Source organism: Panicum virgatum, chromosome 7K (genome assembly GCF_016808335.1).
Source record: "Panicum virgatum strain AP13 chromosome 7K, P.virgatum_v5, whole genome shotgun sequence".
Taxonomy (NCBI): domain Eukaryota; kingdom Viridiplantae; phylum Streptophyta; class Magnoliopsida; order Poales; family Poaceae; genus Panicum; species Panicum virgatum.
Window position 1 is genome coordinate 44328873 of NC_053142.1, and position 26873 is coordinate 44355745.

Below are 26873 nucleotides of genomic sequence, written 5' to 3' on the forward strand. Positions count from 1 at the left end.
TTCTCGACCCCTCCTCAGTGTTCATCTTACCGGCGGTAAATCACCGGTTACCGGTGATTTTTACCGTTACCGCTACTTGGCGGCAACACTTACCGGTAGCGGCAACCGGTGTTTTCCGATTCAAAATTTAAAAATACAAAAGTCAAAAAACAGTTACCACTACAGTAAAAACGGTAAAATCTACCGTGCAAACGGTAAGGTGAACCCTGCCCCTCCTCCGGCACGCTTGGTGACGCCAGGGCGGCGCCTGCTCCGGCCTCCTCTGCCTCGATTCCCTGAGGTGCTGCCGGCGCCACAGCCTCTTCCTCCTCATCGTCGGTGGCTTCGAACGTAACGTAACCTTTGGTCAGGAGCTCGTACCTCATCCGCTCCTGGGCAGCGCGTATGCCGTCCAGGTAATGCCTCCCAAACACTTGTGAAATCTCGACCGAAGTTTTTTTTGTCGCTATGGTTCTCCGGGTCTTCTTCGGCTAGCTTGTTGATCGCATTCTTGGGGAATCGCTGGAGCTGGCTCTCGCAATCGAAGCTTAGGAGCATGTCTACCTCTTCCGGGTGCATCCTGTACAGCTTCTTCTTCTCCTTTTGCTTTTTCGTTGGCTCCTTGTCGCCGCCGAGAGACTTGAACTCGTCGAGGATAGGGTTCCGCGAGATGAGCTCGTGTAAATCAGTCATAGCCTTCTGGAACTCCTCATCTGAACAGAACCCCGAGGAGCTCGCCATCCTTCGCCTGATCTTGTGCCTTCGTTTACTTGTTTAGTTGTTTACCCTTGGTTCTCTCGATTCCTAGAGACACCCAGCAAATCAATTCGATGCATGAATCGCTTCAGCGAAAACCAGGACCCCTCGGAGTAAATTTATAGATCCCGGCCTATGCCGAGTTGTTGTCGAGGAGGGAAAAGTTTGACTCCGACGGGGACTAGCCGATACAGAGATCTCTGGATCGGGCTGGAATTTTCATCCCGTGATTAGCCGAAAACCGACCGGTTTCAAGCTCGACCGCTGAGTAATCCGGCGAGTGCGCGAGGTGGGAGCGACTAGAGAAAAAGCGAGGAGAGAAGAGGCCGAGCAGGCGCCGCCAGTCCCGCCACTGCATAGGCCGAGCCCGAGCAGGTCGACAACGTTATTTTTATGCAGCAGGCAGCGTGTCCATCCAACTTATGGGCCGTATCCGTCCGGTGATCTCTTCGAAATCAGTCAGCCCAGCAGCCTGGCGGGCCTGGTTACACACATATATGTTGGAAGCAATAATGACCATATTCATTCATGTCAAATTTCAAAATAAATGTTCATTTAACATTTAAATTTTATCCTACAAAAGTGTTCACTTTAACTTTTAGTAAAGTGCACTGGTAATGTCAAATATTACGAAAATATTATATAGACAATGGTATGCAATCAATCAAATGCTTAGCATATGCTAATTTTCAAGAGAACCAAGTAGATAGAATGATTTTCAATCACAATTTGTATACTAATTAATAACATAAAGTCATTTCTTATTACTAGTAATGTGTCTTAAATTTTTTAAATGGATACTTATTTTGGGAGTACATAGCTTAAGTTAAAATTTCAACTAAATCTAACTCAAACACATGTGGAGGTGGTATGCAAATTGGAAAAAGAAAAAATGGGGATGAAAAGCATATAGAGTATTACCTCTGTCCTTATCTATTTGCGTCGATTATCTCAGAACTGAACTAAGCAAAGTCAGACAAAACTACCTTTAGCTAGCTTTTAGCAAAGAGACAGTACAATCACTCTCAAATATGCAAAATAATGAGTTACTCTTAGGATCCGTTTGGAATAAAGAAATGCAAAATAGTGGAATGGTAAGAAAACGCAGAATATGAAGGGGACCTTACTCGGTATAAAATAGAGGATTGGAAAAATACGGAAGGTTTGGTAAAAACATGTGTTCCGAACACCGAAATGTGGGTAGCGCAGGAATTTGGAAGTTAGATGTAGTAAATTCAAGTGGTTAGAGTAAACATAGCAGTAACCATATTTTTTTCCCCTTTCCAACGAAGCAAAAGAAGAACGGATCCAATTGCAGTAGCCCCACATCACTCTCAGCTCAAATTAAATACCGCGGGTATGGGGTATCTTCCTCTCGTGCACCATTTCAACAACAACAATGCCGGCGAGGACGGCGCCCGCACTGTACCCACCACGGGCATTGCATTGATCGCGCGCCTCCACCGTCCGCCCGCCGGTTCCGACGACAGCCCGCCGCAGGTGGTCCCCGCCACTACTCCCGGCCCGGCCTCAAAAGACGACAACCGCTTCCCGTGCCCTGGTGCCCCCCGCGCGGCGAGAATCCCCACACGCCCCCCGGCCCATATGGCCTCCTCGTCCAGATCCAGGCCGCTCCCCAAGCTCTCCCCCTCCCACCTCGTCCCCCTCGACCACCTCTCCACCTCCTGGTGCTGCACGCCCCACGGTCTCGGCGGCCACGCCCACGCCCACTCCCACCCCTCCTCCCCCGCCCGCGCCGCAGCCGCAGCCGCCGCCGACCCCATGGATCCCCCACCCGCCGGGTCCTCCTCCTCCGCCTCGGCCTCCGCCTACGCCACTCCGCCCCCGCCGCCCTCGTACGCGCCGTCCAACCCCTCCAGCTACACCAAGTTCAACTCCGCGCTCAACGCCGGGCTGCTCAACCCCATGTCCCCGCCGCCGCTGCCGCTCGACAAGACGCGCTCCAGCCCCACGCTCTTCGACATGATGGCCAACGAGCAGGACTACCACCCCCGCACCGCCGCCGGCGTCCACTCCATCCCGGCCCCGCCCCAGCCGCACCAGCTCCAGCCCGCGCGCTCCATGGACCGCCAGATGCTGCTCCAGGACCGCATCGCCGACCTCATCGGCAGCTGCAGCCCCGGGAACCAGTTCAACGACGCCGACTCCTCCGACGTCCGCCTCACCCTCACCTCCAAGGACGGCCTCTCCGTCACGCTCTGCGTCCACCGCCACATACTCGTCGCGCACAGCAGGTTCTTCGCCGCCAAGCTCTCCGACCGCTGGTCCAAGCAGCAGCGGACGCTGCCGCACATCGTCGAGATCTCCGACTGCGACGACGTCGAGGTCTACGCCGAGACGCTGCGCCTCATGTACTGCAAGGATCTGCGCCGGAGGCTCATGCGGGAGGATGCCAACAAGGTCCTTGGCATTCTAAAGGTACCGCCACCTTCTCTGGGTTCTCCTGTCTCTCAATTCGATTCCCGTGCCGTTTTCGCTCACTGATTTATTTGTGCCTTCTCTTTTGCAGGTGTCCGCAGCCATTGTGTTCGATGCCGGGGTGCTATCTTGCTTGGAGTATTTGGAGGCCGCGCCGTGGGCTGAGGACGATGATGAGAAGGTGGCGGCATTGTTGACGCAACTGCATCTCGAGAACTCGGGGGCTGGAGAGGTGCTCAAAAGAGTGTCCCTGGAATTGGCCCCTTCGGCAGTGGTTGAAGAGGCAGAGGTAGGAGGGAGTTGCAGTGGCGGTGGCCATGCTGGCGGCGGCGAGGAGGTGTTGATGAGGCTCCTGCAGGTTGTCCTGGAAGGGAAGGATGAAAAGGCGAGGAGGGAGATGAAGGGGCTGGTGTCCAAAATGCTCAGGGAGAACAGCACATCCCGTGGTGGAGCAATTGGTGGTGACCTCCGCAAGGATTCACTCTATTCGGCGTGCAATGGGTGCTTGTCCTTGCTGCGCGAGCAGTTTGTTAGGACTGCAGGGGGTGATCAATCGGAGGTGTTGCAGATTGCCAGGCAGGCTGATAACCTGCATTGGATGCTTGACATCCTTGTTGAGCGCCAGATTGCCGAGGAGTTCTTGAGGACATGGGCAATGCAGACTGAGCTAGCAGAGATGCATCGTAAAGTGCCAGCAATACACCGCTATGAAGTGAGCCGAGTGACGGCAAGACTCTTTGTCGGGGTTGGCAAGGGGCAAATCCTGGTGTCCAAGGAGGCCCGTGGCCAGCTCTTGAGCACCTGGTTAGAGCCCTTCTATGAGGACTTTGGATGGATGCGGCGAGCATGCAAGGGGCTGGACCGGCATTTGATAGAGGATGGGCTGGCAAACACCATCCTGACACTGCCTCTTGCGACTCAGCAGGAGATTCTTCTGGCATGGTTCAATCGCTTCCTCAACTCTGGGGAGGATTGCCCAAACATTCAGAGAGGGTTCGAGGTGTGGTGGCGGCGTGCTTTCTGGAAAAGGAATTCTGAACCAGAGCAGACACCCCGTTTGAGGATCACTGCAATCTGTGAGAATTCTTGATGACATTGATTCAAATTTGACATGAAAGGTGGTGGATGTTGTGATACAATGGTTGATTTTGTGTGATCTAACTGTTTCACTGGGTTCTTTGCTATGTTTAATTTTAGGCAATTAGCCAATTACACATGTTATGTTTGATCTCTTGCAAGTGCAATGTATACCAGATCCAATGTACCACTATGATGTATCTATTTTGAATTGAAGTGAAGTAGAGTAATCATTTCCTATCTATCATAACCAACAACTGAAGGGTTCAAACACAGTAGAAATTATTGTCCCGGAAAAGAACAACAGTCAAAGATAGTTTTCCAGGCCTATTAAGCCTTTTTGTTTTAAATTTTCATCTCCGGAAGGATGTGGTCTGCTCCCTGGCTCATCTAATTGTTTACATGTGGCCAGTTTCTTTCAGACTAACTTGTTTGCATAATTTGGCCTTCACCTTACAATGTTTGTGCAATTTATAAGTCAAGAGGCCATGTTTGACGCATTCCTTTTCCCTCTCCTTATCTGATCACTAACCAAGCTGGCATGCATGTGAGAATGTTGCTTTACCAAACAGGATTTGATGGATGTTTGCTTCGCCACATTGTTACAGTATATTCTGTCCCAATTAGCTTGATTTTGTTGTACTTATCAAATTGGTGGTGGACCGATGGTTGAGCCGCTACGCCTTTCTGCGTGGGCATGAAAGAAGCAGATGATCTTGTTAATTGTTTATGGCCCTGTAGGTGCCCTTGAGCTTACTCTAATACCTTTCAGCCACAGCATTGGTTGCACCTGTTTTATAAACTTTTCCTGTCGAAGTGGTTAGCAATCAAGTAAGTGTCTTGGTTCTGTGCGTTGTATGTCCATTGTTGAGTACTTGAGTATTCTTAGGATTTGGGTCACCTTTCCCCACTAGAATTGAACGGACAAATACAATCCTACAACCATTATCCCAGTTAGTTTTAAGGAGGAAAAAGGACATCAGGAAGTTAAGCCTAAGCTCCTAATACGTACCTGAAGTTGTTGCCAACTACTCTACTCCGTACTCTGTAGCTTTTGGTTGAGATGCATTCCCTGGACCGGCTTAATCACTTGATGTCGTACCACCAGCTATACAGGTACAGCTCTGCCGGTTTTTTTCTGCAGGAGTTAAATGGCTTCAGGTCTTCAGCAGCCTAAAGCTGCAGGTAGGTTTGCTTTGTGAAGTACTTTACTGGACATACTCACCTGATGTGCTAATCTGAATTTCGGGATGCTGGCTTCATATGTTTCTGCCTGCAAACATCGTTGGAGATGCCCCTCTGTTTGGAATTTGTCGATTCTCTTTCCTCTGTTTGGAATTTGTCGATAGGACATTTTTTCTTCACCTAACAGGCTAACAAAGTAGGATTTGATGAAGTTTCAATTATTTTGTTTACCATGTTTGAGTTAAGGTTTACTACGTTGATTTATCTATGATTCGAAATGTATCCATTACAGCTTAGCTAATTGTTATTTATCGGAAAAACTAAATTTAAATGGATACTAGTTATGTATTTTTATTTCAAAAATCAGTATTATTCCACTCCCTGTGCGGTTTGTGTTTGTTTCTAATATGTGACAGAAGCTATGCAATAAAGTATTTGTGCAGTTTTAATTGGCTGACATGAAACTTCTGTGCAGACAAGTTTGTCTGAAATTCGCCATAGATTTATCAGACAAGTTATATGGGCTTTAATTGAGGTGTCCGTTCCAGGCTGGGCTTTTCAATCGTTTGGGCTAGTGGAGGACAGATACCGGTACGCGATACGGCGATACTCCGATATATTATTTTTCAAAAAAAATAAGAATACGGCGACACGTCAATATATATAAAAAATAAAAATAAATAATAAGATAATTATTCAATTTTACATAAAAAAGCATGAAACAAGACCTAATACAAAATGTTACCCATATGTCAAAAAAGGCCCACGAACAAATATAGCCCAAGCCCATATAAACACACTCCAACCCTAACCTTATCCCTTCCCCATTAACCCCACCGTCCACCACCAGGAAGGCAGCAGCAGCCCGCCGCCGCTGCCAGCCCGTCCCTCTATCGCGGCCCTACACCCCTACCCGACGCGCGTGCAAGGCAAGGAGGTGTGGGTGCGGCGGCCTTTGTCGGGGCGAGCGCGTGGGAAGCAGTGCGACGGCTCCGCGAGGACGTGGCGCGGCAGCTCTGCGGAGGCAGGTGCAGCCGCGCAGGGGCCTCCACCGAGGCATGCGGCCATCGCGCCCCCCTCAGGTCCTGCAGCCTCTTCTCGTCTTGCTCAGGTCCAGCACAGCAGCCATGGAAGTCCCCTCTCCCTGCTTGTTCCTGGATGCGGCTTGGAGGTATCCCACGGGTGTCGGGAAGTATCCAATGAGTATCCGGATTTCTTTTATTATTTAAAATACGGGTATTTCTCCGATACGTCGCGGATACATATCGGGGCGTATCCGATACTAGTACGTGAGTTTTGTGAAATATGCGTGTTTCATAGGTGGAGGAGCATCAAAGGCTGCCTATCTTGTTATATAAGGCTGTCCGCAGCCGCAACGTTAAAACAAACGCTATCCCGCTTTTAGTACACTTTAGCGTACGAAACTGCTATAGCGGGGATGCTATCGCGTCCGGAATCGTTGCGGACGACGAGTGACTCGCCAAATCAAGCGCTCGTAACGGCCTCACGCTATGCCGCCACCGTGGCGCCGGGCCCGCGCCGCCCAACAGCTTCGCGCCAGGAGGAACGGGCCGCCGTGAGGAGTCGCCGCCGCAGAGGGAGGGACCGCTGGCCGAGCTCGAGCGCCGCAGTGACGTGCGCTCGCCGAAGCTTGGGAGGGAGGCCTCGAGCACAACGCAGGCGAGCCGCTGCACACACGCGTGCTGCTGCGCCGTGACCGCTGCTGCAGGGGAGGGGCTTCCCGGTGCCGTGGCCCCGCGGCTTGCCTCGCCGCGCCTCGTCCCCCGCCGCCACAGCCATGCGCCGCAGAGCTCGCTGTCGACGGCCGTGCGCACCCGCACGCCCGCCGAAGAGCCGCTTGGGGGCAAGCGTCGGAGAGGACGAGCAGGGGAGGTGATAGAGAATGGGGAGCGAGGGCGCCAGGTGAGTGAGTGGAAAAAGAGAAAAATATCTGACAAGTGGGCCCTGCTACTGGTACTTGGTATAATGTATGAGATATAGAGTATGACGAGTGCGGAGAAAATGAACGTAGAGTAGAGAATCTCGCTGACCAGAACGGAATATTCCTTTTAGGTGATGGATTTAGAGTATGACAAGTGCAGATAGCCTAAAGAAAAAGGTTGGTTGTCTCGTATGTAGTGTCTGTGTTTACTATTGGTCTCTCTATATTTTATATCCTCCGCATATACTCCCTCTATTTTTATTTACATGTAGTAATAGTTTTATCTTAGGTCAAATTTGACTAATTTTGGTCAAGTCTATAGAAAAATATAGCAATAACTATACTATTCAACGTATGCATTATCAACTTATATTTCATGGTTGATTTAATGAAATAAATTAGGTATTGAAATGCTATTATTTTTTTCTATAAGTTTAGTTAAAGTTTGATAAATTCGGCTTAAGATAAATCTAATGTTGGGGATCGCCCCTCGTGAAGGTGGCAAGACCGGAAGGTGTTCCGAAAGTTGCGGTACCCACTAACAAGCAGAGCCGTTCTTTTCTGTCTTTTACAAAAAAACAGGGACACTCAAGAACTCAAGCCACCGAAGGTTCAGGTGACTGATCGAGGCCGCATTCCCAAAGGTGATGTTGCGAACCTTCAGATAAAGCGGAAAGCAACGAGACGGAGCTCCACACGATACACCGAACGTTCCTGCCGAAGGTTGTCAAACGGCATGAAGCATGTGACTCGAGTAAGAGTATACAAGTCAAACTGTCTTACCTAGTAAAATTACCAAACACCTCTATTGTAATCTCTTGACCTCCGGGAAAACCGGAGGGGCATTCCTAGAATGTTGTAATAAGGGAGGGGGTATAAATAGCCCCATACCTAAATATTGTACGAGGGTTGAACATTTCGAGAATTATAGTGCAATTACAATTGTGCATTCAGTTCTGTTGTGTTCTCCACCATTTCAAACCTTCGCCCTCGTTTCTTTGCTGGTGATCAAGCCCAAGATCCTAACACCTAATACGACATGTAAATAAAAACAGAGAGGGTACTTCTTGACCTCTTAGTGCCGCCCCAAAGCTCCTGTGTTTTCACTCTCCCATTTCTTTTGGTCTATTTCCTCCCTTAGTCGATGCTAAAATTCCGTCTTTGACTGATGCGTGTATAATTCATGATCAGTGTACATACAAAGCTCGAGTGCATAGAAATTAAGCTGTCCATAGCTTATCATGGTTGTTTGTTGGCTCATGGTTACGTGCATCCTGAAACTTCCTTGCCCAATCTTTTCCGGTTGCTTATTGGCGGTCAAGCAGCCACAGCGCGCACCGTTTGCCTGAAGAAACTACAGTACCATTCCCTTGACAAGATCCTTACCTGCCAAGACGATTTACCAGCTCGGCAGCTCGCATCGTGTCTACGTGCATGTATGCAGTTTGATGCGTGCAGGCTGCAGCTTATCTTAATATTGGTATTTTTGTAGCTTTGTTTAGTTGCATTTCACCTCCCCTGGCTGAACCCTCCCTTGCGGGTTACACTCACCTTACTCTGATCCTGTCGCCCTCAGCCTCGGCATGTCGTCTCCTTTGATTATTAGCCCATGTGCACGACCTAACCAGAATCTCCGACTTGGCAGAAAGGCCCCGAAACAATATTTTGCAGTAGCCGACAAGCAAAGTGGGGGAAAATGTTGTTTCGACGCAACATGCCGAATGGATCAGAAATTCAGAACGTTACGGCGTGCAGGTAGAAGATGACCCCGCGCGGCTTTTTACCTGCGAGCGGAAGGTTGGTTTACTCACCCGAGCGCCCACGCTGACGCACCACGAGTCATGCGGTCAACGATACTCTACGTCGGCTGGGCCAGCAGAGCCGAGGCCAGGTGGTGTCAGTCCTATTCGTCCCGTCGCGGTGACGTCGCCGCCGCGGGGGCGCGGAACAAAAGGCTGCCGCTGCCACACCGCCGCATTACTGCCCGCGCGACGTGGGTGACCGGCGCCACGACGCCGCCCAAGGCGTCCATGCCCGGCCGCCGCCTCGCCACGGTGTCACCCCACGCTACAGGCTACAGCGCACGCAACGCTGTGCCAGCAGCCAGCCGCGCCTGCTCCCACGGGCACCACGCGCGTTCGCCCTCGGCGGCGGCGACGTCGCGCCCCGCCCGCGGCCCCCTCGCCACGAACGCGCGTCGGTGTTCGCGGCGCGCGGCTCCTCTGGGTGGCGTCGGTCGGGAGTTGGCGCGGCGTCCCGTTCGTTCTCCCGTACTGTCAACGGTGTCGAGCTAGCTCGTTGATCCAGCGGCGCACGGTACGGGGACGGGGGCGGAAACGTGGGCGCCCGGCCGTGCAACCCGGCTGAGACCGTAACGTGGAGCTCGCCGTGGCACTCCTTTTTTTTCTCCCGGACGTGTCTCGCCCTCGCAACGGCGACACCACCCCACACGCCTTCCACAAGCGATCTCTTTCTGGATTCGATCGCTAGGCCGGCGGGGGCGGGCCGAGTAATTGCCACGGCGAGCGAGGGGGAGATTTGCGGACGGACCGACGAGATCGCCGTCTCCCGGTTCCCGGCACGCGACATGCATGGGACAGGTACACGGCGAGGACGTGCGCTCGCCCGGCCTCCTCGAGCCTAGCTAGAGACTAGTGGCGTTTGACAAAGCCGTCAGGACTAACGGCCGGGGCTCGACGGTGTACACTATACGTACATGCGTCTGAACCCGACGACGGCGACAGTCTAGCTAGAGGCCTGGAGTTAAGTAGTCGCCGGCTCGTGCCATCATCACCGCGGCGTACGTGTATACTACGTGAGAACGCAGGAGAAAGGTGCCGGTACCGTGAACGACGAGTCCTCACTCCTTCCTTCGCCCGCGTCGTCGTCGGCTCCGGTCGACGTTGTGCCAGTCCCGTGCTATCAATAAATTTCCCCGGTCGCGTCGCCTGTTTTCACATTAGCTGATCGTTGGCACACCAGTGAACGCTGTTAGCTAAACCCGGAAGATATCATACCTGTGTGATGCTCTCGTAAAAAGGAAAATATCAAGGAGCAATTAAACTAGGCTAGTTGTGACAGAACCGCCAAATTAAAACTCAAATTAAGCTAAATGGCTATCATTTGAACACATCAGGCACATTTGGCTTAACGGTTTAATTTGACAGTCCTTTCGAAACCGACATTCCGATCGAAACAAACACCAGTAGTCCCACGCGAAGGTGAGCGCAGGCAGTACAAACATAACGAGTACATATAAATACGATTACAATACCGAGTAGAGTACATTAAGTTCTACAGACCTGGTTTAATTACATAAATAATGTACAAGAGCAACTTTATTTTAAAACAAAGTCCAATATAGAAACCTGACGTCTATAATACATGAAGCGCCGTATCGAATCACACACTCAGCCCACGGGTGTGTGATTTAGAAACTAGCAATGACTAAGCATCTGGTCCGGCCACCTCCCAACCATCCGCGCCAAGCTGTATAAACTTAGCACAACAAGGGCAGAAGTTGATCCCATCCTGACCTGAAATAGTTTGAGCTACAACCCTGAGTATACTAATACTCCGCAAGACTTACCCGACCATGGGTATACGTAGCCCACTATCTAGACATGCATGGCTCGCTGGCTGTGGGTTGTTTTGCGGAAAAACAATTAAGAGTGAGTCCTTACTTTCAATATTTTAGCTCAAGATTAGGAATGATTACCTATTTTCTACGGTTTGCATTTCTATGCCAATCAGTGTGGAAAAACAATTGATTAGGTACAACTATACTGATCGTCTCATTCTCTTCCATATCCTTACTACGATGTGACTCGGAGATCAAGGTGCTCATGTCCGCGAGCGACTGACGGCGAATCAATCCGATTTAACCTTGCAAGGTGGACCTAACCAACACGGCACGTATTTGCCCCGTCGGACAATACAAACCAACCATTCCCCTCCCCGCCTCGAACTACAGAACTGCCCCACCTACATATAGTCAGCCGGGCTCAACAAGAGACCACCAAAAGTAAACATATGCATCCCAATTCTCCGCGACTACCCGACTCGCCCTAAGGGGTGGTGATGAAGTTCTGTACTTTCGAAACAAGGCAGTACTCGGCTTACCGGTTTCGACTACCTCCTACTCCCGGTATGCGGTTAGTACAAATCAAACCTGATCAGCAGGGCCGACAACGGTACGGTCCTTAACCGACACAGACGGGGCTAGACAGTTCCCGTCCGGTCTCCAATTCTTTTCCTTTCCTCCATATTCTAACATTCCATAATCAAACCATAAAGACATCCTATAGCTCGCGAGTAACAGGACATTACTCGACTTCTACCGAATCCTAATTTTAGCATGGCAAGGATAACGACATATACATACTAGTATTCCGACCAATGGAACCTAGGAATCATGCAACTAGGGTTTCATCCAAGCCTAGAAACTTAATACATAAGCAAGTAAATACATATATAACATTTCATAAGTTAAAATAATAGGTTATGCTCCGGGGCTTGCCTGCGGGCTGCTGCTCAGTGCTGGTGTCAACTGGGCCTTGGGCCGGGTCGTCACGAAACTCCTGCTGGGCTGGCTCCGTCTGCTCCTGCGGCTCCGCGATCACCTCGTATACGACTTCCTCGGTCGCGGATTCTATATGTATGCATATGAAACAATGAGTAAATGTCATGCATATGAGACAATGAGTAAATGCCAATATGACTTTGCCATTAGATGATAAACATTAAACAAATTTACAATTTACATAAAAGGATGCAAGTATGGTGATAAACAACTTTAACCCTAAGTGCTAGGAACAATTAGAGGCCAAATTATCAATTAGAGCATGATTTACTATAAAATAAAATATGACTAGCAAAGACATTATTATTTGCCTCTTATAATTTGTATAAAAATCTACATGTAAAATAAATATTATTATACCTATACACATATTTAAATTTGGTTACATATCATATTCATATACTAAACTAGGTCCTATGAGTATGAAAATTTTATGGTGGATCACTCATGTTTAAAGTAAGCTACTGCAAAAATTTCATAATTTTTAGATTAACAGATCTATAGAAATTAATTAAGCAAGACTAAACACAATCTAAATTATTGCAGGGGTAAAAAGATCATTTTGCCACTGTGGATATTTTTCCTCCATAGATCCTACTCTAGCAAATCCAACAAAATTTATTTCATATTTTTCACATTTTTCCTTGAATTTATATGGAATTTACAATTCACAGCCGAAATAAACACAAAATAAATAAAATCCCCCCTTACCCCACTGACCAGCGGGCCCCACTGGTCAGTGGGAGGGGGTTCTTCCCCTGCTCGGCCACGCACGGTGCGGCGTGCGGTGGCGCGCTAGGCGCAGGCCAGGGGCCCTCGGCGGCGGCGGCCGGCGGCGTCCCGCGCGGCGGCGCACCAGCAGCAGCGCCGTGGGACCCACGCACGTGCAGCCAAGCGGCGTGGCGGTCGGCGCCGGCGAACCCTAGCGGCGGCGCTAAGCAGAGGAGGCGGCGGCGCGGCTCGGGCCGGCGGCGGCGGGCCCAGGCGACGGTGGGGCGGGGCGGCTCGAGCATCAGTGCACCCAGGCGGCTCTGGTGCGCGTGCAAGGGTGGCAGGGGGGTGGCGCAAGCGTGGCGCGCAGCGGGCGGCGGCGGCAAGCACGGCGGCCGGCGGCGACATAGCGCAGAACGAGCATGGAAACCTCACGAACACGAAGGAATGTGGAGAGCATGAGCACCAGTGGCTCACCTAAGGTCGATTTGAGCTGCTGGGCGGAGAGAACGGGGACCGGAGGTAGGAGTTCGACGGCGGAGTGGAGCTCGGGCGGCTTTAATGGCTGGTGGCCGGAAAAGCTTCGGTTCCCGGCGATTTGGTCGATGAGGCTCGTGAAGGAGGGGTCGAGGAGGAAGCTAGGAAGGTTGTCGAGCTTTGGTTGCGGTGGATTTGAAATCCGTGGAGCGGAGCTCGCGGATTCGGGTGGAGACGATGAGCTTGCTCAAACGCCGTCCATGGCGAACTCAGGGAGGAGAAGGAGAGGAACGCGAGGCGCAGGAGGGAGCGAGGCTGGTGGTGAGCTCGGGGAGAGGGGCGTGGTCGACTTGGCAACGCTCGACGGCCGGGAAACTGGGATCGGCTTCCACGACGGCAACGACACAGCGATGGGGAGGCTTCGGGAGGCGTCGGCGCCATTACTGCGAACGTGCAGCACAGGGAGAAGGGAGGTGAGAGCATGACAGGTGGGGTCCACATGTAAGGTTTGATTTTCATTTAATCCCTAATTTTTGGATTGTTACAATCCTTCCCCCTAAAAGAAATCTCGTCCCGAGATTTAGGAGAAAAGTGCCGAATTGAAAGGAAGTTGGAAAATTATATACCTCGGTATAATTGGAGCAACTCAGGACATTTGGAATGAACAAATTCCTCCGTTTCCCAAGTAGCTTCTCGCTCTGAGTGATTACTCCATTGTACCTTATAGAAATTGCTGGTTTGATTTCGAGTGACCCGAGTCTTGTGATCAATAATTTTCACTGGATGCTCTGGATAGACAAGATCGGGCTCCACTTGTAACTTCTCTATGTCCATTATTTTGTCTGGAACAGGGAGGCATTTCCTGAGCTGAGAGACATGGAATATATTATGAACTAGGGATAACTGGGCAGGAAGTTCCAGGCGATATGCTACCGGCCCGCATCGCTCAATGATAGGAAAAGGCCCAACATAGCGAGGGGCGAGTTTTCCCTTCACACCGAACCGTTGGACTCCTCTCATTGGAGATACCCGTAAATAGACATGATCTCCCACTTGGAACGAGATCGCTTGACGTTTCTTGTCCGCATAGCTTTTCTGCCGGGATTGTGCTATTTTCAAGTTCTCCTGTATAACCCGGACTTGTTCTTCCGCCTCACTGACCATATCAGGGCCGAATACATTTCTTTCACCGGCTTCTGACCAATTCAATGGAGTTCTACACCTTCGTCCATATAATGCCTCAAAAGGAGCCATTTTGATACTTTCTTGATAGCTGTTGTTATAGGAGAATTCAGCTAAAGGTAGACACTCATCCCACTTTTTACTATACGAGAGTACACAAGCCCGCAGCATATCTTCCAAAATTTGATTAACTCTCTCGGTTTGACCATCGGTCTGGGGATGATAAGCTGATTGCGGATCAGTTGTGTACCAAGGGCGGCGTGGAAATGCTCCCAGAACCGAGCAATAAATTGTGTACCACGATCTGAAATAATAGTTTTTGGAATCCCATGAAGGCTCACAATACGGTCCATATATAGTTGAGCATATTGCTTGGCCGTATAAATAGTTTTCACAGGATGAAAATGTGCAGACTTGGTGAGACGGTCAACAATAATCCAGATGGAGTCGTATCCTTTTGAAGTTTTGGTTAAGCCGACAATGAAATCCATACTGATGTCCTCCCACTTCCAAGATGGAATACTCAAAGGCTGAAGAGGACCTGTTGCTTTCAAATGGCTCGCTTTGACCCTTCTACAAGTGTCACATTCAGACACATATTTAGCAATCTCCCACTTCATTCTTGTCCACCAGAATCGTTGCTTCAAATCTTGATACATTTTATTGCTGCCCGGGTGGATAGAATACCTAGAGAGATGAGCTTTATCAAAGATTTGTTTTCGGAGCTCTAAATCTTTAGGTACCACTAAACGATCCTTGAACCAAAGAATTCCAGCCTCATCTAAATGAAAACACTTCACCCTCGGGTCATTTTCCGCAAGTCTTTGGCGAATCTTTTCCATCCCGACATTATGTTTTTGAGCAGAAATAATCCGATCTCGAAGAGTAGGTGAAAGGACCAAATTATCAAGACTGCCATGTGTGATGATCCCCAAGTTTAATTTTTCCAGTTCATAACAAAGGGTTTCATTGAAAGGCACAATAGACAGGCAGTTGCACTGAGCCTTGCGGCTTAAAGCATCTGCAACCACATTGGCCTTACCCGGGTGATAGTGAATCTCCAAATCATAATCCTTAATCAATTCCAACCATCGCCTTTGGCGTAGATTTAGTTCATTCTGGGTGAAAATATACTTGAGACTTTTATGGTCCGTATATATATGAATAGGATTGCCCAGAAGATAATGACGCCAGATCTTCAAAGCATGAACTACTGCTGCTAGTTCTAAATCATGAGTGGCATAATTTTCCTCATGTTGCCGAAGTGCTCTGGAAGCATAAGCAATCACTCGACGGTCTTGCATGAGGACACAACCTAAACCCGTACCTGATGCATCACAATATACATCAAAGGGTCGAGTAATATCAGGTTGGGCTAAAACTGGGGCAGATGTCAAAAGTTTCCTCAGGGTCAGAAAAGCCTGATCACATTTATCATTCCAATTAAATTTCACCCCTTTCTTGAGCAACTCAGTCAAGGGCTTAGCAATTTTTGAAAAATCCGGAACAAACCGCCGGTAATATCCTGCTAGCCCAAGAAAACTCCGAATTTCCGGAACAGATGTAGGTGCTTCCCAATTCAAAACATCTTGGATTTTACTAGGGTCAACAGAAATTCCATCTTCTGATATGACATGACCCAGGAATGGAACCTCCTTTAGCCAAAACTCACACTTGGTGAATTTGGCATACAACTTGTGTTCCTGAAGACGCTGGAGAACAATGCGAAGATGCTCAGCATGTTCTTCTTCATTCTTGGAATATATAAGAATGTCGTCAATGAAAACCATAACAAACTTATCTAACTCGGGCATAAACACCGAGTTCATGAGATACATGAAATAAGCCGGGGCATTCGTCAATCCAAATGACATAACGAGATATTCATACAGCCCATATCGTGTGGAGAAAGCTGTCTTTGGGATATCTTCGAGCCTAATTTTTATTTGATGATAGCCCGATCGAAGATCAATTTTGGAGAATACCTTGGCCCCGACTAACTGATCAAACAAAATATCAATTCGGGGGAGTGGATATTTGTTTTTGATAGTGACAGCATTCAAAGGCCGATAGTCCACACACAACCTGAGGCTATGATCTTTCTTCTTAACAAAGAGTGCTGGACAGCCCCAAGGTGAAGTGCTAGGACGGATATAACCCTTATCAAGCAACTCCTGCAATTGCTTCTTTAGTTCTGCTAACTCATTGGATAGCATACGATAAGGTCTTCTGGCAATTGGTGCCGTTCCCGGTTGCAATTCAATGGCAAACTCTATCTTACGGTCAGGTGGCATGCCTGGTAAGTCATCCGGAAAAACATCCGGGTATTCACACACCACTGGTATTTCAGTCAGACTTTTGGCCTCAACCTGATTCACCGTAGGTGTTAAAGATATATGGTCCATGAGATGCAAGGCCATAGAACCATGGGTGGGAGAATTGATGTGCACAGTTTGCGAAAGAGTGTCCAAGAGAACTCCGTGTATTTTCATCCAATTCATGCCAAGTATAATATCCACTCTCTGAGCTGGCAACAAGATCAAATGAGTGGCAAAAACTTTTTCTTGGAGCTTCAAAGGTACTTGTTTAGCAGTTTGATTCGTTGTTAATTGCCCCCCGGGTGAATGAATATTGTATGGTATCGCCATGCTTTCTATTTCCAACCCAAGTCTCATAGCACACTCTTTACTAATAAATGTGTGTGATGCACCCGAATCAAATAATATGGTAACAGGGTGATTATGAACTGAAAACGTACCCGCCATCACTTGAGCTCCCTCAGGAACATCCTCTAGCGTGGTATAATGCACGCATCCTGGCTTGAAATGAGCCACTTTTGGCTTCTGATTGTGCTGATTAGAACCCTGAACTTGTTTAGGTGGCATAGGGCATTCACGTGCAAAATGACCAACTTGACCACAGTTGTAACAGGGAGGGAAATTAGGGCGTACACCCTGCGGCTGCACCCACGTCTTCTGCACATTCTGCTGAGGCACCGGAGATCTGGCTACCCCTTGAGGCTGTGGGTATTGAGGTGGTCTATATCCCGACTGGTACTGTGTTGGCCTAAAACTTGACCGCTGTTGCGGAGACCGATATGTGGTCTGATACTGTACTGGTCGGTACACCGGCCGATGCTGATAAGGTGCACGAGGGGGTCCGGTCTGAATCAGACGAAACCTCTGATTAGCCTGACTAGAAGATCCACCCATTGGTGCCTTCCTCTTTTTCTCTGCTTGGTGAGCTATACGGGCGTCCTCTTGAGTGATAGCCCCATTGACCAGCTCACTAAAAGTGTTGAATTTGAACATAATCAAGCGCTCCTGGAGCTTGCTGCTAAGCCCCTGCCTGAAGCATGCTTGTTTCTTTTCATCTGTTTCCACATGATATCCAGCATACTGAGACAAGGTGTTGAAAGCTTGAGCGTATTGCATCACAGTATTATTGCCCTGTTTCAGAGCCAAGAACTCATTGAGCTTCCTTCGAATAACCCCTTCAGGGATATGATGTGCCCTAAAAGATTCCTTGAACTCATTCCAAGAAAACCGAGTGTCAGCAAGGAACATAGCTACGTGATTATCCCACCACGTACGTGCAGGACCTCTAAGTTGCTGAGGTGCAAATGATGCCTTGTCATTGTCATCATACTGATATAGAGTGAACTTGGACTCAATGGTCCGGAGCCAACTGTCAGCTTCCAGTGGCTCATCCGCCTTATGGAAAAGCGGGGGTTGAGTACCCAAGAACTCCTGATACCCAGGGACAGGCGGCTGGTAATGATTATGATTTCCATGCCGCAGTGCAGCACCCTGATGAACGAGCTGACGGAGCAGTTCCGTCTGTTCATCGAGTCAACATGGCCGCGATTGCCTCAACCAAATTGAGAGGCGGTGGCAGCGCATTAGCACCATTGGGCGCAGAGGAATCATTATCGGAGTTCGGCATTCTGCAATTAATCATGAATCAATTAGTCCCAATATCTGATTAAATTAAATAATCATGATAGCAACTAATATTCAATTCATGAAAAATGCTGAATTTAGAACACTGATTATATAACTCAATAATTGTATCACCACTTTTATGCCCCATAATTGCAACAAGAATAACTGGATCATGCATGAGGGAGACACAATCATTTTTGCATCATCTAGTGAATACAAAATAGGCCCTAACTAAATCTCAATATCACAAATCTTCGCGGTATAGATTTGGCAGTATCTCCCAAACTATACGTCCAAAAATTCATAACTTTTGCAAGCGAGTAGCTATCAAAATACTCTACAACTTTCGTATAACTCGCATTCACCGCATGGATCGTCTTCACAAATTTTTACGTACTAAACTTCGATGCTATGAAAATTTTCAGATTTCACACCGCATAATTACCATAAGTCGAACACTAAGATGATATTTTACAATGGGGTTACACACCTACAAGCTCAGTTCAGACATATACAAACCACATTCCTATCTTACATCAGAGTTATTCTAGTCATACTACAAGATCTAGTTGTCTCTAAGACATTTACCAAACTACAATACTATGTCAGCCCTTCCTGCATCCAAAGTCTAACTACTCAACGCGGCGGCTGGTACTCGAAGACGCGCTCAACCTCGATCCCACGCGCGCGTAACTCCTCCTGCAGGCGTCCCACGTTCTGCTCGTTCACTAAGATGGCTGTGGACCCTGCCTGAGGTGGAACGTCGTTCTGACCGACGGAACTCGCTGCATCAGACATCTCCTGAGGCCCAACTCCTGACTCAAAACCTGACACTTGAGGTGGTGGCTCAGGTGGGGCTGCGGCCTGCTGCTGCTGAAGCTGCAATTGGTGCACGTTCCCTAGTGCAACCTGAAGCGCGTCCTGTAAGTGGTCAGCTAGAGCCTCCTGGTCGTCCACCTACTCAGTCAACTCCTCAATCTGCTGAGCCTGCTCCGCTAGCTGCTGTGTCTGCTCCGCTAGCTGCTGTGACTGCTCCTCTAGCTGCTGTGACTGCTCCGCAATCTGCTGAGCCTGCTCAACTATCCTCTGCTCCTGCTCCCAGAACTGCTGTGCCAACCCCACTACCTGCTGACTCTGCTCTGCGAGCTGCTGGCTCTGTCCTAAGATCTGCTGAGTCTGCTTCTGTGCTGTGGCGTGAGCTGTCCGAAGTCCCTGCCGATAGAGTGTGTTCTCACTCCTAAACTGGTCGCACACACCCAACATACCGGCGGCGTAGCGGGCAATCCTGGCCAAAGCTGGGATGTGGCCTGGAAGAGTAGGGTCCAACAGAAGAGAAAACCGCTGCCTCGAGTACTCAGAAGTCACTCTGACAGGAAAATCAACCGTCGAAGCAGAGTAACTCGCAAAGATGGGCTCCTGCTCACAAAACTGGGTAATGGCCATCGCAGCTGCACGATCCCAGACGCTCAAAATCTCAGCACCCTCAGTGTGCACCTCCCAAGGGTCTAACGGAAAGAGACCGAGGCGTGCCGGAACTCGCAGGCGGACCTCCCAACCAGAGATGCCCCCCTCGGAAGACACACGACCGTAGTACTGGGGAGGCTCAGTGTGGCCAAACTCCTGGAGCGCCTCCCATAGCAGCACGGGAAGGCCCTCACGGTGAAGACAAGTGGAACGCACCCACCCGTCCTCGTCAAAATGGAAGTCCGACAAGGCCGCCATCTGCGAAAAACGCCGATAGCGGTAAGGAACATTCCCAAAAGAAAATACGAACTCATAACTTATAAACCGGTTAACATTTGCAGCACTCTGGAAAAACAAAATTCTTTTAATTTCAAACTTCCAACAAAAATTCACAACACGAGTAACTCGCTAACCCATTTTTACAATGCAATGAATGGTATTATGCATGATCGTCCTACGTCACCCTTCCAACAAAATTTGCCGACAATAATAGGGCATTATACGTGGTCTTTCGGTTGCAACATACGCTCTAAATTATATAATCGATTTCTACACGCCTTAACTTACGCATTCGTTTGTTAGTGTACCTGCAGAAAACACATGATATACAGATATCTGCATATATCCACGACTGAACCCTTCGTGCCAGCACACACGAACGGCCCCCATGTGTCCTACGCCACATGGGTAACACATATACAGTTGCCCACATATTCACACATACATCACCATCCACTATAGAGATGGCGCCCATGCGTTTAACGCTGCATGGACAGCGCTGCATACGTTACCGAGGCAACGTATTCACTTCCCGTACAAATCGCCTTACGGGCCACCCAAGGGTAAACGTGTCCCAAGGTACACGGTCATAACCAATCGCATGACAGATTTACATCTCGTAACATTGCCTTACGAGATGGCCGTGCTCACAATCACACGGTGGGAAGTCCGCGCTCCATATCAGGCGGCAGATAGCGACAGGCTCATTTGAATGGAGCCTTATCACCTCCTCGTATGCTTATCATACGGGACCCGCGCACGTATGAAACACGTGGGCTATTCTAAGGACTACCAAGAATGCTCACCTTGCTTACCTCAGCGTAGGTGCGTCGTTACAATATTAAGTAAGGGTTGAGCAAGAAATTAAGGTTTAACAGAAAGAATTGTGCTGGAAGTCAGTGAATATAAATATTGCCACCAATTTATAAATAACCAAGTACTATGTAGGGCTTAATACGGATTTAATCGTAAAGCGCGACTGAAACGATTTTCCTTATACCCCAGAAATTCGTTTTTAATTTTGAAAGTCTAGAAAATAGTCACATCCGTACCACCCCTGGTGTATTTCGGCTCTGATACCAGCTGTGACAGAACCGCCAAATTAAAACTCAAATTAAGCAAAATGGCCATCATTTGAACACATCAGGCACATTTGGCTTAACGGTTTAATTTGACAGTCCTTTCGAAACCGACATTCTGATCGAAACAAACACCAGTAGTCCCACGCGAAGGTGAGCGCAGGCAGTACAAACATAACGACTACATATAAATACGATTACAATACCGAGTAGAGTACATTAAGTTCTACAGACCTGGTTTAATTACATAAATAATGTACAAGAGCAACTTTATTTTAAAACAAAGTCCGATATAGAAACCTGACGTCTATAATACATGAAGCGCCGTATCGAATCACACACTCAGCCCACGGGTGTGTGATTTAGAAACTATAAATGACTAAGCATCTGGTCCCGCCACCTCCCAACCATCCGCGCCAAGCTGTATAAACTTAGCACAACAAGGGCAGAAGTTGATCCCATCTTGACCTGAAATAGTTTGAGCCACAACCCTGAGTATACTGATACTCCGCAAGACTTACCCGACCATGGGTATACATAGCCCACTATCTAGACATGCATGGCTCGCTGGCTGTGGGTTGTTTTGCGGAAAAACAATTAAGAGTGAGTCCTTACTTTCAATATTTTAGCTCAAGATTAGGAATGGTTACCTATTTTCTACGGTTTGCATTTCTATGCCAATCAGTGTGGAAAAACAATTGATTAGGTACAACTATACTGATCGTCTCATTCTCTTCCATATCCTTACTACGATGTGACTCGGAGATCAAGGTGCTCATGTCCGCGAGCGACTGACGGCGAATCAATCCGATTTAACCTTGCAAGGTGGACCTAACCAACACGGCACGTATTTGCCCCGTCGGACAATACAAACCAACCATTCCCTCCCCGCCTCGAACTACAGATCTGCCCCACCTACATATAGTCAGCCGGGCTCAACAAGAGACCACCAAAAGTAAACATATGCATCCCAATTCTCCGCGACTACCCGACTCGCCCTAACGGGTGGTGATGAAGTTCTGTACTTTCGAAACAAGGCAGTACTCGGCTTACCGGTTTCGACTACCTCCTACTCCCGGTATGAGGTTAGTACAAATCAAACCTGATCAGCAGGGCCGACAACGGTACGGTCCTTAACCGACACAGACGGGGCTAGACAGTTCCCGTCCGGTCTCCAATTCTTTTCCTTTCCTCCATATTCCAACATTCCATAATCAAACCATAAAGACATCCTATAGCTCGCGAGTAACAGGACATTACTCGACTTCTACCGAATCCTAATTTTAGCATGGCAAGGATAATGACATATACATACTAGTATTCCGACCAATGGAACCTAGGAATCATGCAACTAGGGTTTCATCCAAGCCTAGAAACTTAATGCATAAGCAAGTAAATACATATATAACATTTCATAAGTTAAAATAATAGGTTATGCTCCGAGGCTTGCCTGCGGGCTGCTGCTCAGTGCTGGTGTCAACTGGGCCTTGGGCCGGGTCGTCACGAAACTCCTGCTGGGCTGGCTCCGTCTGCTCCTGCGGCTCCGCGATCACCTCGTATACGACTTCCTCGGTCGCGGATTCTATATGTATGCATATGAAACAATGAGTAAATGTCATGCATATGAGACAATGAGTAAATGCCAACATGACTTTGCCATTAGATGATAAACATTAAACAAATTAACAATTTACATAAAAGGATGCAAGTATGGTGATAAACAACTTTAACCCTAAGTGCTAGGAACAATTAGAGGCCAAATTATCAATTAGAGCATGATTTACTATAAAATAAAATATGACTAGCAAAGACATTATTATTTGCCTCTTATAATTTGTATAAAAATCTACATGTAAAATAAATATTATTATACCTATACACATATTTAAGTTTGGTTACATATCATATTCATATACTAAACTAGGTCCTATGAGTATGAAAATTTTATGGTGGATCACTCATGTTTAAAATAAGCTACTGCAAAAATTTCATAATTTTTAGATTAACAGATCTATAGAAATTAATTAAGAAATACTAAACACAATCTAAATTATTGCAGGGGTAAAAAGGTCATTTTGCCACTGTGGATATTTTTCCTCCATAGATCTTACTCTAACAAATCCAACAAAATTTATTTCATATTTTTTGCATTTTTCCTTGAATTTATATGGAATTTACAATTCACAGCCGAAATAAACACAAAATAAATAAAATCCCCCCTACCCCACTGACCAGCGGGCCCCACTGGTCAGTGGGAGGGGGTTCTTCCCCTGCTCGGCCACGCACGGTGCGGCGTGCGGCGGCGCGCTAGGCGCAGGCCAGGGGCCCTCGGCGGCGGCGGCCGGCGGCGACCCGCGCGGCGGCGCACCAGCAGCAGCGCCGTGGGACCCACGCACGTGCAGCCAAGCGGCGTGGCGGTCGGCGCCGGCGAACCCTAGCGGCGGCGCTAAGCAGAGGAGGCGGCGGCGCGGCTCGGGCCGGCGGCGGCGGGCCCAGGCGACGGTGGGGCGGGGCGGCTCGAGCATCAGTGCACCCAGGCGGCTCTGGTGCGCGTGCAAGGGTGGCAGGGGGGTGGCGCAAGCGTGGCGCGCAGCGGGCGGCGGCGGCAAGCACGGCGGCCGGCGGCGACATGGCGCGGAACGAGCGTGGAAACCTCGCGAACGCGAAGGAACGTGGAGAGCATGAGCACCAGTGGCTCACCTAAGGTCGATTTGAGCTGCTGGGCGAAGAGAATGGGGACCGGAGGTAGGAGTTCGACGGCGGAGTGGAGCTCGGGCGGCTTTAATGACTGGCGGCCGGAAAAGCTTCGGTTCCCGGCGATTTGGTCGATGAGGCTCGCGAAGGAGGGGTCGAGGAGGAAGCTAGGAAGGTTGTCGAGCTTTGGTTGCGGTGGATTTGAAATCCGTGGAGCGGAGCTCGCGGATTCGGGTGGAGACGATGAGCTTGCTCAAACGCCGTCCATGGCGAACTCAGGGAGGAGAAGGAGAGGAACGCGAGGCGCAGGAGGGAGCGAGGCAGGTGGCGAGCTCGGGGAGAGGGGCGTGGTCCCTTGGCGACGCTCGACGGCCGGGAAACCGGGATCGGCTTCCACGACGGCAACGACACAGCGATGGAGAGGCTTCGGGAGGCGTCGGCGCCATTACTGCGAACGTGCAGCACAGGGAGAAGGGAGGTGAGAGCATGACAGGTGGGGTCCACGTGTAAGGTTTGATTTTCATTTAATCCCTAATTTTTGGATTGTTACACTAGTACACGCTGCTTCAGGATCCGTGTGGCTTGTGTGTGGTTTCCGCAAATAGCAGAGGCTCCACCTGCCGCGCCAGCGGCTCCGATGGGCAGATTGCGAGCGAGGAGAAAAGAAGCTTATCTTTCCTGTGTGAAGGGGATCGGAGGTTCCGTGGAGTTGTTAGCTCGGCGGCGGCGGCAAGCGCGCGTCAACACTTCGGGAAGCCCGGCTGTGTGTGTGTGTGTGTCCGCGCCCAATGGCTTTCCTGAACCCGGGCGCGTCTGGGCCGAAACGGCTCGGTTGGTGTCCGTCCGTATCTCTGGACACGAAGCTGGCTAGATAGCTAGGTAACTACAGTACTCAACAGAATGCAGGTGATATGGCCCTGTCTTGGTTCCAAACGGCTGCTAGCTACTCCTTCAGATATCAGGACAAGGCCGGTCGCCGGAGCTATGGCCATGCCTCAGCTCAACACGGGTAGTTGACGCTCGAGACGTTTCCCGAGAGGACAGGGTATCGACCGAGACCAGCCAAAAGCCGGGAGCCCGGAACAAACCTGACCCTGAAGGACGCCAGGTCAAGACTGTACTGACGCCTCGCCCCGTATGCCATTACAGCACGGGGACCAGCTCTGAGGCCCGGTTGTCTGCGCCAGTAAGTGCTAAGAAATTTTGACTGCTAATTTGAACCCTGAAGAATCTTAACAAGATCTTTGACCGCGAGATTTTTGACCGCGTGATTAGAGGATGGTTACTGTAGTATTAATGTAGTCAATAATCAATTAATTACCATTATTAGATTCGTCGCGAAAAGTAATATCCATTTCTAAAAAAGTTTTACAAATAAACTTCATTTAGCACTCCATGTATGCAAGATTTCTTTCTCGACTTGTGTGCGCTAGGACAACCAAACAAGGCCTGAATCTGCCCTCGCCCCAGCACTTGCGGGCGGTCTCGGTCCCGAACCGCGAGTACTGTCTGAACTCGCCCCGTGCTGTTTGCGCGAGACAAACAAATAGAGAGCGCATTTGCCAAAGCCTTTGCCGTTTTCGACGGAGTTCATCGAGGGCATGCAGTTCAGGGACGGGCAGCTATTCGTTCGTTCGGCAAAGCGATAGCGATTCTGGTTTCATAGAAAAAAAGGAGGGGTTCGGCAAAGCGATAGCGATTCAGGTTTCATAGAAAAAAAGGAGGGGAAGGGAGAAGAGGTGTGTAGGTTGTCACACCCCAAGGAAAAAAAGGAAATAAAATTTTCCTCGCTGGGCCCACCCGTCAGCCTCCTCTCCTCCTCCTCTCTATTCTGCTCGGCGCGCTGCACGCGTTGCCGCCGCCGGCCATCCTCGTGCCACGCACCAGCGATCCTCGTTCCGCGTGAGTCCTTATCCGCGTCGAGTCCGCCCCCTCGCCCTCTCCTCGTCCATTTAGAGAGCCCGGCCCCATCTTTCCCCTCCCCCAAACCCTAGCCCTCCATTGCCGCCGCCCCGAGCTCCCTCGCCGTCGTCGATTCATCGTCTCCGGTCGGTCTCTCGATTCCTCGTGCGGGGAGCTCCCTCTCACCCTCCTCCTTCGATTCCCCTCCTCACTCGGTCCTTTCCTTCGTCGTGCAGGTGCCCCGGCGAACCTCGCCGTCCGCCGCCGCCTAGCGCCGTCGCGCCGCCCGTCCGTTGCTGCTCTCCGCCCGTGCTCTTGCCGGTGAGGTTCGCCGCCTCCTCCTCATCACCGTGCGCGCCTCCCCTGGCCTGTGCCGGCCCTGCTCTGCTCGCCCCCTCGACCACCGCCGCCGGCGTCGCGCCTTGGCGCGTGGGCGCGCCCCGGCGCTGGGTCAAGGTGGGCCTTGGCCTTGACCCGGCCTGGTGGGGCTGCCCGTCTTGGTGGGGCCGCCCGGCCCCCTGGGCCCACCTGTCGGTGGCCAGGGTGGCTGGCCGTGCGGTGGAGCTAGCGTTTAGGGTTTCTTGATTTGTGCTGTAATTTTGGAAAATGCGTAGAAATTTGTGTATAGCTCCGAAAATTATAAAACTTGTTTTGTTGGATATGTATCACTGAGATCTACTTAGATTTTTTTTTGTATGTTTGACTCCTATTTGTTAGGGTTTTAGTGTGTTTTCTTTTGCTTTGTCCGAAAATGGTTTAATATAGAACTTTTTACTGGAAAGTGATAAAAGGGCGAAACCAGTTTTGTTAGCTTTATTTTCATGCATAGTATCTATGATAATTTTCTTGGATTTGTTTAGTTAAGTTTGCATGCCTTTTCTGATTTATCTTGTTTAGAGTGGCTGAAAATTGATCTATTTATGATTAGTTATAGGAAAATGTTTTTGCTGCAAAACCAATTTTCATGAGTTCCTGGTGATGTCCTCTGCCTGCTCAATTTAAAATGAGATTTATGCTTGTCGTGTAGGTTTATTTCTTAATTCTTGCATCGCATTCATGCATTATAGTGACCGAACCATCGGAGGTCGAACCCGTGGAGCCCGTCGAGTCCGTTGAGCCCGAGCCCGGAGTCCCATTCGCGGTCGAGCCCGAAGTTAACCAAGACAAGCAGCTAAGTATAT

At 49.4% G+C, this 26873-nt stretch overlaps 1 protein-coding gene across 1 annotated transcript; it reads left to right on the forward strand.

The window, feature by feature from the left end:
* The first annotated feature begins 2305 nt into the window (after positions 1 to 2305).
* LOC120641540 (BTB/POZ domain-containing protein At1g63850-like) lies at positions 2306 to 4498 on the forward strand. Its single transcript, XM_039917711.1, has 2 exons — positions 2306 to 3174; positions 3266 to 4498. Exons 1-2 carry the CDS (start codon positions 2341 to 2343, stop codon positions 4262 to 4264), a joined length of 1833 nt encoding a protein of 610 aa, XP_039773645.1. The 5' UTR covers positions 2306 to 2340; the 3' UTR covers positions 4265 to 4498.
* The last annotated feature ends 22375 nt before the right edge of the window (positions 4499 to 26873 follow it).

Bases quoted from the DNA above. Each gene is read 5' to 3' on its own strand.
- LOC120641540 (XM_039917711.1), top strand. From the start codon at position 2,341: ATGGCCTCCTCGTCCAGATCCAGGCCGCTCCCCAAGCTCTCCCCCTCC. The intron at 3,175-3,265 runs GTACCGCCACCT...TCTCTTTTGCAG, and splicing joins AGGTCCTTGGCATTCTAAAG to GTGTCCGCAGCCATTGTGTT.